The sequence below is a fragment of the Galleria mellonella genome, unplaced genomic scaffold, assembly GCF_026898425.1.
Source record: "Galleria mellonella isolate WM207_F2 unplaced genomic scaffold, CSIRO_AGI_GalMel_v1 utg132, whole genome shotgun sequence".
NCBI classification, from domain to species: domain Eukaryota; kingdom Metazoa; phylum Arthropoda; class Insecta; order Lepidoptera; family Pyralidae; genus Galleria; species Galleria mellonella.
The window spans coordinates 200,583-214,515 of NW_026441989.1; the positions used below are offsets into that span (position 1 = coordinate 200,583).

The 13,933-nt window shown below is 32.3% G+C and overlaps 2 protein-coding genes across 2 annotated transcripts in view; one reads left to right on the forward strand and one right to left on the reverse strand.

Annotated features, from left to right (window-relative positions):
• The window catches only part of LOC113518458 (solute carrier family 12 member 6), a 174,331-nt gene that overhangs the window by 19,600 nt on the left and 140,798 nt on the right, over positions 1-13,933 (forward strand). The gene's annotated exons all lie outside the window — the stretch shown is intronic.
• On the reverse strand, positions 1,042-11,384 carry LOC116413519 (transmembrane protease serine 9-like). The gene is made up of 8 exons (XM_031913112.2): positions 11,285-11,384; positions 10,016-10,184; positions 9,187-9,442; positions 7,604-7,898; positions 5,232-5,288; positions 3,032-3,200; positions 2,169-2,424; positions 1,042-1,390 (listed from the first exon to the last, which is right to left on the reverse strand). Exons 1-8 carry the CDS (start codon positions 11,343-11,345, stop codon positions 1,091-1,093), a joined length of 1,563 nt encoding a protein of 520 aa, XP_031768972.2. The 5' UTR covers positions 11,346-11,384; the 3' UTR covers positions 1,042-1,090.

Genomic DNA, 13,933 nt, shown 5'->3' on the forward strand with positions numbered 1-13,933 from the left:
TGTGTTCCATAAAATAATAGCTGCATCATTTATGATAAAATTTACATATATATATTCTTTATTTCACTTAAACAATATATGCGACGATTAGTTTAACAACTTGTTAGCAAGGGAGGACTTATCTCTAAAATCTCTTCCAGCCAACCTAGTGTAATTAGAGAGAAAATGATTTAATTTGGGTAATCCAGTGCAGAAAAGGTACCAATGAAAATAATGTAAATACATCAAACACTATTGTGAATAAATATATAAATAAATAAATAAATACGTAAATAAGTAAATAGATAAATATATATACATATGTATACATATGTATAAGTGCATAGAATTATCATGTACAATTGATTGATTAATTATATCTATACTCGTATATACTTACATATCCTTGTTTTTGAAGTCTAAACTATATTCTAGCTCTTGTTATATATATTACAAGAATTATTTAATACTTTTTGTTCTTTTAAAAATACATTTTTCCGTATCCTGTACCCTTTATTATCACTCATATTTCTGCTGCCAAGCAGGCTGCTGTGTTCGCTTTTCTACGTTTAAGTATAAATAGTGGAATTTAGAAGTGAACTTATAAGTTACTGAGACACAATACCATAATCGTCCGCGTTGGCAGTACCATAAGTGTCACAGTGTATTCTATGATGCAAGTAATGGTTTTCACATTTACAAACAATGATTATATTATAAATACTGAAGATTGTTGGCGTTTAGTGAAATATGGAATATATCTTTATTATAATTATATATTATTATATATATTATAGACAGATTTTTATTTAACTATATTTTATGACCTGACAGATTAAGTTGTAATATCATATTAATATAATAAATGCGAAAGTTGGTCATGATAGGAGAATGGATGGATATTTCTTACACTTTCACGCAAAAACTACTAAACGGATTTGAATAAAATTTAGTACACGGATATATTTTATTCTAACTTAGCACATAGGACACTGTACATACTTACTGATTTACGCGGCAAAGCCGTGGGATCCAACTAATATAGTTACAAAAAATATAACATAATATATAAATATTATTTTATTTATATACCAAATATTAAATAATATAATCATATGATATTAATTGAAATCCAATAAAAATAATTGGAAACGCGTGTGTTAACACCAGGGAAATATGGATTGCCACAATCTAAGCCCCAGGAGGCAATACCGACCACGACTCCGTTGTAGTACAGGGGACCACCGGAGTCACCCTGGCATTGATCACGACCGCCAACATCCAACCAGCCGGAGCACAACATGTTGGGAGTTACGTCTAATTTAACTTCTCTGTAGCGATCAGCGCATTCTGTATGATTTACAGTCCACACTAGAACATGGCGAAGCTGTTCCGACGGAGGTCCATTATACTGTAAATAAATATTTATTTTAAAATAATAACAAATATTGACCTTTCATATGATATCCCAATTGAACTAGTAGGCCTGTTATAAAGGTTGAACAACCCTTTTAGACCTCTTAACAATAAAAAAATAAATTAATGCATTCGAAACATGACACATGTTTAAATTAAACAATATATAACTAAACATGGTATAGATATTAAAAAAACTTATAGAAATACTTAAATACTCCTCTTATGATTTGATTTTTTTTTTCTGCAAATACATATGTGTATTTTGAACACAGAAAACGCCCAGACCAATACAAACAACTTTACTCAGAAATACAAATGTTATACGAAGACCGAACCCACGACCATGGAAAAGTGAAGCAGTTTGTCAAACCACTATACCAATAAGTATCTAAAACTGTTTCTTTTAAATTGATAATATTAGTAGTTACTGAGATATAGCGCTGTGACAGACGGACGGACAAATTTAAGTAGCACCATTAGGCTCTTTCTATTTTACATACCTACACATATTATATATCCTTATACTTACTATAATATTACAATATTATAAATGTGAAAATGTATTTGTTTGTTTGTTAGATTATAGTTCCTTAAGGGCTTAACCGATCGTTAAGAAATATGTTATACACTTCCTATATGAAATAGAAAAAAATATAGAATACTTTTTATCTCAGTCAGTGAACATATCCAGATCACGCGGACTAAGTCGAAGGTAGCAGTTAGTATATAAACAAATTAATTCAACAATAAAATAAAAAATGTGTAGTTACCGCTACGGCGCCCCATCCAGCAGCCCAAACTTCTTCGTTGTAACCAAGATTGAAATTAGGGCCTAGAATACTGGCAGCCTTGACAAAATTATTATACACAATATTGTAAACAGTATGAAGAATGGCAATGTCATTGTCCTGAGTAACTATGTTATACTTTTGGTGCAGAACGATGTTACTGACGCCATGTATAATACCACCGCTGTTAGCGTAAGACGATCCAACACGAATACGCCATCTAGAGACTAAATCACCACTGTAAAAAATAAAGCAGGTGATATAAGAAGTGTTAAAAACTAAAGAAATAAAATATATTATAAATCTTTTTTTTTTATACAACTTAGAAAGGCAAACAAGCTGACGGGAAGTGGTAACCGTCGCCTATAGACATGAGCAGCACCATGGACATAACAGAGTATACTGTTTCGCCCATAATACACCCAATGTGTTGCCATTCCATAGGACTCAGGTATTATTCCACTTTACCCTGTGAATTCACTGCCCACCCTTCAAACCAAAACACAGCCATGCAAACACAACTGCTTTATGGTTGAAACACGAATGGGACACAGATACCCAAGCAAACGACTTTTGTACAAAATGTCCCTCTGGTCTTTTAATCTTTAAATTAACTTCTAAACTTGTCTCATTTCATACAATCTGTAGGTACCTGTTTGTTTTAGTTTACTCGCATAAATATTACATAGAAAAGACATTAAATTACAAGCAAATTTTACTAAAAATAGCTAGTAACTCCAATGTTTGTGTGTTTAAACTCTTCATATTGAATTAATTATACGCAGCAGTGTGTATGAGAACGTATTTATGTACTCATATGTACTCCATTATATAAATTAACTTACACAAAACAATGAGCGGCGGACAAGATGGATCTTTGGTTAAGGATGGTCCCGCCACACGCTTGGCTAAATATAACACCGTTCCATGAATATAGAAGGGAAGTTATTTCGGGGTACCGGGAGATATCAGTAACCGCGCCACCCACAATTCTTTGCGGGTTCCTTGGGACAGCTGAAAAAAGGCAAAATAAATTAGTTATTTATGTAACTGAAGATCGGGAACTTAATGGTTTTAGTGAGTTTTTAAAAAATATAGATTTATAAATGGATTATTGTATTAATGACTAGCGGCCCGGCCCGGCTTCGCACGGGTGGATATTTTTACAACATTTTAAAAAGTGGTTATTGTGACATAACAATAATAGTTGAGCATATAGTATCGCGAAGTTTTTTGTAGTTATTCATATTTTCTTCAATATTGCAGAACATACTTTTGTTCTATCACCAATAGTTTCCGCAGCGTACGCCACGAAAGATATTTTATAATATTTTTTCTACATCTTGAGTTACGTTACTAAAGTTTTAGTAAGGACCCCTAATCTTTTCTAGCAATAAATATAGCCTTTGTTACTCAAGGTGAATGTAGCTTTCTAATGGTGAAAGAATTTTTGAAATCGGCAAAGTAGTTATTGAGTTTATTCATTACAAACATACACACAAAAATACAAATCTTTGCTTTTTATAATATTAGTGTAGATGTATAATATTAGTGTGTTGTTAGTACTTGTACTATTGCGCAATTATATCGTCATCATCATAACAGCCGTTAACTGTCCATTACTGAACATAGGCCTCCAACTATAGTGTACTTTGGCAGTAGTTGCCACGCATGACAAGTGGGTTGGCAACCTCAGTTTGACTTGAGGGACCATCCCTTGAACATTTACTACAACTATATATTTTTATATAATTCCTTAACTTATCGGTTTTACAAAAACTGGTACGATCTATGACAGTGTTAACTGGAAATAGTTGGGCCATTTTTTTTTAATGAGTAATAATGGAATGGTAACCCCCCACCCACGCTATTGGTATACACCGGCGGGGCACCAGTGAGGGATGATAGATGAGGACGAAGCAGGTCAGTTAGTCCATCGTTACGAATTCAACAAGAATTGTTCACGATGGTTTCCAGGGGGAACCACGTAGAGGTCGACCTGATAGGGCATATTGCTAGCAATGTCGAACTCCATTGCTAACAATCCCTTTCCCCCCAATAGTTGGGCCTTACCCAGTAGTATAATATTACAGGTCATTAATAAAGTGATACGAAATGAAGAAGTTTTTAAAAAGGCAAATCTATAATATAAAAATAGATAAGAATGAAAAATTTAAAGTAAACAATCGTACCTATTACGATTTCTGAACTAACATAACAAATTCCAGACAATTTGTATGTGATATTTCTTGTTTGCTAACATTTAACTAGAACTATACACAGAGATATCATTTGTAAGTTCGTTTTGTAATGAAATTTAAGGATATGATAAAATCAAATGAAATTATGTTGTACATCTTCATTTAATATAGGCTTTAACTATGTAATTTTTGTGTACAATAAAGTATAAATGAATAAATTATATTTATTTTCTGTGAATTAATAAAAATAACTGACTTTCACATTTAACCAGTTTGGCATACCATTTTTGTATATAATTTGTTATTAATATGACTTTTTTTTCCATCATAGATTCCATCATTATTTATAATTAATATTCAAATTATTTCAAATATAATAATAATAATAATAATAAATAGTAATAAATAGAGATTCTGCCCGCATTGTACGCCGGTTTCTCTCCCTGGGGCCCTGAACCCCGGCCGACTGTGCTTCTGCCGGGGGTTAGTTGCCATCTCCTCTCCTTAAGAGGGGAGATGAGAATTTTAGTGAAATTTAAAAAATAATAATAATAAATAGATTTATTTTCTCTTCACAATTCATCATAGTGAAATACAATAAGACATGCTTATATTAAAGTAATCAAATTATAAATATAATTGTGAGAGACTGGTGCCTGAGATAGGTATAAGAAAAGAATAGAATAATTTAGTTGCCATTGTATTATATTTTATGCACAATAAAAATATTTTTTCGGAAATAAAAAATAATATTATAATTTATAGTACGTTTACACGTTGTGTATATGTTATATATATATTCCATATAATAAATAATATAATTAAAAAAATAAATATAAATTACCGACGACAGCAGCGACACCTATGAGATATAGTACTAATATTATACGCATTTTGAATACTACGTATCTTCACTTGAATTCACTTGGACACGTTAAAACTAACTGTAACGTGATATGCCGTTATTATACTAATTGATATCTACCGTAATCCAAGATATTATTATATACATTGATTCAGAAATAATATATTTATTTATCTAAGTAGGTAACCGTTTGATAAAATATATACCATTATGGAAAATATATTTTTATACCATTTTATTCAATTGTATAAAAATATATTTTCAGCCAATGAGAAACTTTATACAAAAGTGGTCCGCTGGGTACCTTTGTCCTACTTGTGTCCGCCATGAACCAACTGTGCTTTCTGTTAAGATATATATATATATATATATATATATATATATATATATACAGGGGTCAGTAAAATTACAGGATATAGAGACATAACACCATAGTTCATTGGATGGTCCAATAAGGGATGATAGGTGAAGGTGATGTAGCTAGTCAGCCGTAACTTATTTACCAGGAATTAACCAAGTTAATTTTTGGAAATTATCTTGGTTAATTCCTGGTAAATAAGTTAATATAAACATATGCTAACAATGAGCTAATCTTTCTTACCAGCAATCGTATCCCTCGAATGTATTGTACATAATATGATATTTGATTTCTTTATTAAACAATGTAAATATATAACTATATGTCAAATTTGACAATTATACTAATAATATTAATAAACAAAAAAAATTACAATTAATGCTATTTTTCCCGAAGTAGCAATATTATCAAATTGTCGGGGAATGCCTGATAATTCTAAGATGTATACATATTATCAGTTTTTGGACATGGCACGTAACAATAAACCATATTGATTAGTTAAACATACAATTATGATTAGATACCTGTACATTTACCAATAGTAAATTGATATAAAAATATTATCATCACGAATATATATGTATATTATATGTATATATATATATATATATATATATATATATATATATATATATATATATATATATATATATATATATATATATATATATATATATATGTGTGTGTGTTTATAACTTTGTCTTATTTTTATATAAATGATATTTAGAATAACATGCATTTTCATGGGTTACTTTTGTTTTTGTCTGACTTGCGCCATCTACCTTTCACTTTGTCCTTATTTACTATTTATGTCAAGTTGTCTATAAAAGATTGCTTTTAGCTATAAAGCCGCTTTTTGTACATACACGTTCTATATAAATACTCCTTGTATATATCTCTTTTATGCGCACTAAAGAGTTTATTATTATTATTATTACAAAAAGATTTGATTGTTTATTTGTAATATAGAAACTCAAAAACTAATGAACAGATTTTAAAAATAGTTTAACCTGTAGGAAGCTATGTATCCGCGATGAATATAGGCTTTAAAAAATAGAGATAACTTGATGGATACTGGATTATTACATGTCTAAAACGAGAATTTTACGAATATACTGTATTTTTTGGTCCCTACAATTGTTTCGACTTCGTAAAAATTCCTTTAAAAAAAATGAGAATATAAGTTTAAAAAAAAACAACACTTGTTACATATTAACTGCTTCAGGGAATTAGTGTGCATTGTAGAATAGAGAGTGTATCTAATTGCATCTCTCATATACTACCCCCCTGAGGATTATGGTGAGCCAGACATTGCTCTGGGCATTTTATATTCGTACTACTGGTTAATGGAGAAAGGGATAAGAGATTAATAGTATTTATTTATTTATTTATTTATATACCAGAGGGAGATTTTGTACAAAAGTCAATTGCTTGGGTACCTCTGTCCCATTCGTGTTTCAACCGTGAAGCAGTTGTGTTTGCATAGCTGTATTTCGGTTTGAAGGGTGGGATATGGCGTGAATTTACAGGGTACAGAGGAATAACACCTGAATCCTCAGGAATGGCAACACATGGGGGTATCATGGACGAAACAGTATACTCTGTTATGTCCATGGTACTGCTCATGTCTATAGGCGACGGTTACCACTTTCCATCAGGTGGGCCGTCAGCTTGTTTGCCATTCTAAGTTGTATAAAAAAAAACATATTATTCATTTTATACATGTGAAATCAAAAAGTATTTGATCAGTAAAACCGCCTAAATTTCTCAAAAGAACATGACAAGAGATAAACGACAACAGATGACATGACACATCCAGTGGATAAGTTATATATGTAACTAATTTTTTTTAGAAAATAGAAATTTTTAGCCTAATTTTTTTATACAGTCTTATTTTTACGTACCGCTAATGAATAAAGTTTCTTTCTATATATACAATACAGCACTCATTTATTACACAAAGAACTTAGTTAAATAATAAAATTAGTCAATTAAGCATTAGCTTGAATCCAGCGTGTGTAGCGAGAAACACGTGTATTTACACCAGGATAGCGGGCCAGAGCGCACTGATGGCCCAAGGAACAAATACCGACGACTACTCTATCGTGAAAGAGGGGACCACCAGAATCACCCTGGCATTGGTCGCGACCACCCACGTCCAGCCATCCAGAGCATAACATATTATCTGTTACAGTAAGACCAATCTCGGAGTAGATGTTTCTACATGTAGCTTGATTTATACTCCAGATTTGAACGTGACGTAGCTCCTCAGATAATGTTCCGCCAACCTTAAAATGTAGTAATATGTAAAGGTAAAAAAAATATATTTCAGTTATTTTAATTAATATAATATATAATTAAAAATATACAAATATATTATACAACAAAAATAGATAGGGGACAAAATAAAATACAACACAATATGGATGAAAGAAATTATAAAATCAGTTAAATATTTTTTGATTTTATCCATTACAAACAACAAACTAACACCAAACCTTTCCTTTTGAGGGGAAAGGGATTCTTAGTAATGGGGTCTAACTGACCCATTGCAAACAATACACCCTATTAGGTCGACCTCCACGCAATTCCCCCTGGAAACCATCGTGATTAATTCTAGTGGAATTCGTCATGATGGGCTAACTGTCCTGCTTTCATCATCATCTATCATCCGTCACTAGTGCCTCGCCAGTATATACCAATAGCGAAGGCGGGGTTATTCTATTATCACCCATTAAAAAAAAACATTTCCTCTTTATAATATTAACTTAAACACCTGTGTTTTCCCATTCAGGATGGAGTTATTTTTTATTATAAATATAAATCAAATAAATATTTGAGACGAACAGATTATTGTTAATAAGATAACTAACTACTTTTCAGGATACCGTCATTTCGACAGATATCTTTATCAATCTCAGTATCTTCTACAGACCGAACTAATTCACAACATTTTTGCCCGCCGGCTTAAAGTAAAGCTGTTGGTTTACGCTGGATCAGATGAAATATAAAGATATCAAATAAATCGGCCCATCGTGACAAATTCACTGGGAATGAACCACAATGGCTTCCACAATGACCACTTAGACGTCAATCTGGCAAAAGCGCGTTGCTAACAATAAGGTCTTTCCTCCAAGATAGCATGTATAAAGTACCTACTAGTTTGTACCCGCAACTTGTCCATATGACTGGGATAGAAAATATTAATGTATGTCCTTCTATACTATACCATACCAAATACTATGTGTATTTGCTAAAACGCCAAGACATAACTAACACCTTCATATTTATAATATTCATCATCATCATCATCATCATATCAGCCATTAACTGTCCACTACTAAAGATAAGCCTCCCCCATAAGGAGAGTTTGCTATTAGTTACCATACTTGGCATGGGTATTGGTAACCGAAGTTAGGCTTTGGCTTTGTTTTAAGAGAGACGCTGCTGCCCATCCCTCGGCCATTAGGTCCCCTTAGTCGCCTCTTACGACTACCACGGAAAAGGAAGAGGTGGCCTATTCTATACCGGGACCACAAGGTTACTTTAAAATATTGGTATGGTTTAAATACTCACTGATGTACTCCCCCATCCTACAGCCCATACAACTGAGTTATCATAAAGATTGTACGCTGTGCCAGCTATAACAGCGGGTCGAACGATGTTATTATAAACTATATATGTAGAAGTACGAAGTATGGCTATATCATTATCCAATGTGCTTGTAATATAGTTTTCGTGTAAGATTATGAGATTCAGTTCATGCACTACACCTCCGCTGTTTGCGTGGATAGATCCAACCCGAACACGCCATCTTGAAGCTACATCACCGCTGCAGTTTAAAAAATACATTATTTAGTTAAGTAATAAAATTTTTAACATCTAAGGTAACTAAGTATTTGTCATACTATTTATTTTTCATCAAACTTGAAAAGTCAAACAAACTAGTTTCAAGTTCAATAGGAGTTCTTATTGAACAATTATAAGTTACAGGTCCAAAAATCAAAACACAGTAGGGCCAAATATATCAGAGTTATCTCTTATTGATATGTGACTACAGAAACTTGATTTTTTAATACCATAAAATTTAGTTAGTAAACTTACAGCGTAGCGTTTGAATGCTTGCAAAACCCTTGTGGGTCATGTGCGCATGTCCAACCCTAAAGTAACCTTAATATATCTTTTCTGAAGAACCCCAGTCTCTAAAAAAACTACAGTAAGTAGCGCATTCCAACTGAACATTCGCAATAGATATTCCTTCTAAAATTTTTATTCAAGAGTAAGGGAATGAATCCCCAAAAAAGTTGGTCCTGAACATTATGTACCTATCTGACGATTCCTCGGAATACAATTCATTATATTACAAGAAAATCTTCAAAGCCTCGACAAAAAAAAATAAACATACAAGAAACAATGAGCAGCGGATAAAATAGATCTAGCATTTATGATAGATCCTCCACAAGCTTGACTAAAAATAGATCCACTCCAGTTAATCAACATAGAAGCCATCTCAGGATATTGGCCGATGGTTGTAACCGAGCCGCCTACAATTCTCTGTGGATTTTTAGGTGCAGCTGTAAATAAAATAAAACCGACATTAATTCGCTGTAGTCTTAATAAAAAGAAAACTTAAGTCAAAATAAGCAAAATTAGATCTAGTAATACCTGCCTAAAAATGGGCAAAGTTCACAAATTGATTATGAAAAGAAACATTCCTTTACCATAAGATATTATATTACCTAAGGAAAAGGAACATGTTTTCGTAACTAGAAATCTACTTTTATTATTGGTAAGTATTTCATTGAGTCTCATGAGTATTGGGGTAGATTATTATTTTTTTAGTAACATTGTTTCTACCATGAAATACTAGGATCGTTTCGTGCAGTGAAGTCGCGGATAATTCTAATTATTTGATGTTCTGTTCGTATTTTTTTAATATTACTCGCAAATAGTGTACACTGTGAAAACAGGTTACCCTCTTCATATAAACAAACAAATGTTACCTCTTAAGTCTAGACAAAATAAACTTGCATTCATTTGTTTGATTAAGCCACTGTGCCATTTGCATGTTTTATGTTTATTTAAATATAAACATTAAACATGCAAATAATAGCCGTGTGGTCCCGGCATAGAATGGGTCTCCAATTCTTTTCCCGCAGGTATCGTAAAAGTCGACTAAGGGATGACGAGGAATGAGTAACAGCGACCAGAGGGTCGCTAAAACTCTCTAAAGCCTGACTACGGTTGCCAATCCGCCTGCAAGCACGGCAACTACTGGCAAACCCCCCCAAGGAGAAGGAGAGAGCTTATGACGATGATGAAACATTAAATATATTTTGAAGTAAAGTCTATACATAAACATTATTTATAACTTTTATAAGCTTATTTATAATATTTTTTATCACAACTGTACTATAGTTTTGAAGGGTTAAGATGTGCTGGAATTAAACTACAAGAAACTTGATAATGATTCTTTCATATCTGTTAAATATATCGCTAATACATTAAATATAATATTCTCCTCGAATAATATATCAGAAATATAAAAAAATTTATGTATGACCGACTAAGGAAAAACACCTTTGTCTTCTGAGTTATCATTTTATTGACTTTACTCGATGAAATGTTGGACTTAGGTTTGTAACTTATTACAAAAGGTCAAGAGCATAATTACCTCCAACGGAGACTGCAAGAGTTAAAATAAAAGCCGCCAAATGCATTTTGTGGGAGCACATGTCACTTACTGTTTACTAATTACACTTCAATCTATTTTCTATTTATATAATTAATAATCTATTTAATAACAAAAGATGTCTAAAGATAAAGGAGTAGTGTGTTATCAGATATAGTTATCTAACTTAACTACTTAATATTACTCATTTCTTAGTTTTTGTTACAAATATAAGTTACATTTGTAACAAAATGTTATAAATACAAGCATTATAATGTGAATGTTTATTTATTACCTTAAAACGCCTTAACTTTTCACTATGAAATTTGGTATCACTACATGAAATGAAGAAGGACATAGGCTAATTTTTATTCCGGTCAGTAAAATACCTGTCACTCCGGTCACGCTGTCAATTATTTATTACAATATTTGTACAATTGTTTTTATTGTCGTTACTATCATTACCAATCCCCTCTGTTGGAACTACAGGCATCCACCATCTTATTCAACTAACTTAAAATCTTCGGTAAATAATTTTTTTTCCACAATCACATTTTATTATCTTTACCAGAGGAGACTTTGTACAAAAGTTGATTGCTTTGATACCTCTATCCCATTCGTGTTTCTACCGTGAAGCAGTTGTATTTGCATGCCTGTGTTTCGGTTTGTAAGGTGGGATATGGCGTAAATTTACAGAGTATAGAGGAATAACACCTGAGTTCTTAGGAATGGCAACACATGGAGGTATGATGGGCAAAACAGTATACTCTGTTATGTCCATGGTACCACTCATATCTATAGGCGACGGTTACTACTTTCCATTAGGTGGACCATCAGCTTGTTTGCCATTCTAAGTCATATAAATAACATACATACATACATACATATCTGTCACGCCTGTTTCCCATTAGGGTAGGCAGAAACAATGGAACGCCAAATGCTTCGATTCAAACAAACCATATAAATAAAACATCTTAAAATTTTGGAAAACCCGACAATGAATTTTAAATTCAATTCACTGTTTGTTATTTCTATATTTTCTAAATGTATAATAAATTTAATGCATATTCCTATATTGGTTATATATTTTTATTGTCTACTAGAGAGAGACTTTGTACATAAGTTGTCTGCTTGGGTACCTCTGTCCTATTCCTGTTTCTGTTATGAGACAACTGTGCTTACATGGCTGTTTTCGAATTGAATAGTAGGATATATCCCTAGTCCTTAATGAAGTCAAGATATGAGGGCATCACCATATGTAGTTTTGTTCTGCCTATAAGTAAAGATTTTCCCTTAGAAGAATATAGGCATCACAGTATATTCTATCATATCCTTGGATGCCATAGATATAGTTGCACGTACCACTTTTAATCAGGTGAGTCGTGAGCCTGTTATTAGATTTCCATTTTTAGTCAATTTAAAAGAAATAATAATAATAAATGTCCCTGAACATTTATTATTCTTATCATTTCTTAAATGATCTGTATGCATGTATTTATGCATGTACATGAAAAATTAGAATAACAAATATTAGACGCTTTATAAGCTGTTTTTTTTTGATGGGTGAAAATGGTATGGTAACCCTGCCTGCGCTAACGGGATACGCTAGCGGAGCACCAGTGAAAGGTGATAGATGAGAATGAAAACAGGCCAGTTAGTCCATTATGATGAATTCATCAGGAATTAACCATGAACAGGGAGAACCGCGAGGAGGTCGACCTGGTTGTATATTTAGCAATGGGGTCTCCATTACTAACAATCTCTTTCCCCTCTTACAAGCTGGTTTGAAAACAGATATTATTTAGTAACGGATGTATTCCGAAACTGTGGAGCTACAATAAATGAGACTTTTTTAGCGGTAAACGGGCATAGATGGGTTAAATTGACCATAAATAATTAGTTTTGAAATCAACAACGAAAACAAAATTCATTTACATATTTTATATATACTTCAATTATTTAAAAAAATCTTTATAGAATCCACTCTATTTGTTCATTCAAACATTCCCTTTGTTATTTTTTTCATTTACTACTAAAAATTAAGTTATAATATGTACCATTACATATTAAATAATAAAATAAATATGCTCATGACTATAAGCCTAGTAGAGGCACTTATCGACTGTTGTTGTTGTAATGATAAAACTTTATCTATCATTTAATAATAAGTGTTAAATATTATTTTACCTCACAAATATGACATGAACAATCAATCATATAATAAATATAAAATCATTGGACTATGCCACAAAAACATAATATATGATATGGCATAGTAAGATACCAGAGGGCAACTTTGTATAAAAGTCGTTTGCTTGGGCACCTCTGTCTCATTCGTGTTTCTACCGTGAAGCAGTTGTGTTTGCATGTCTATATTTCGATTTGAAGAATGGGATATGGCAGTGAATTTACAGGGTACAGAGAAATAAAACCTAAGTCCTAAGGAATAGCAACGTTTGAGGGTTATCGAGGGCGAAACAGTATAATCTGTTCTGTCCATGGTACTGCTCATGTCTATAAGCGACGGTTACCACTTTCCATCAGGTGAGCCATCAGCTTGTTTGCCATTCTAAGTTGTATAAAAAAAGATAACCCCTATTTTCATTGTATGAAAAATATCATAGGTCAATAAACGATGTAATTTTATTTGCA

Excerpts from the sequence above, each read along its gene's own strand:
- LOC116413519 (XM_031913112.2), bottom strand. The coding sequence starts at position 11,345 with ATGTGCTCCCACAAAATGCATTTGGCGGCTTTTATTTTAACTCTTGCA. Across the intron at positions 7,899-9,186 it reads TAGGATGGGGGAGTACATCA|GTTGGCGGAACATTATCTGA; the intron begins GTGAGTATTTAA and ends CTACATTTTAAG. Across the intron at positions 3,201-5,231 it reads AGGTGTCGCTGCTGTCGTCG|CTGTCCCAAGGAACCCGCAA; the intron begins GTAATTTATATT and ends GCCTTTTTTCAG.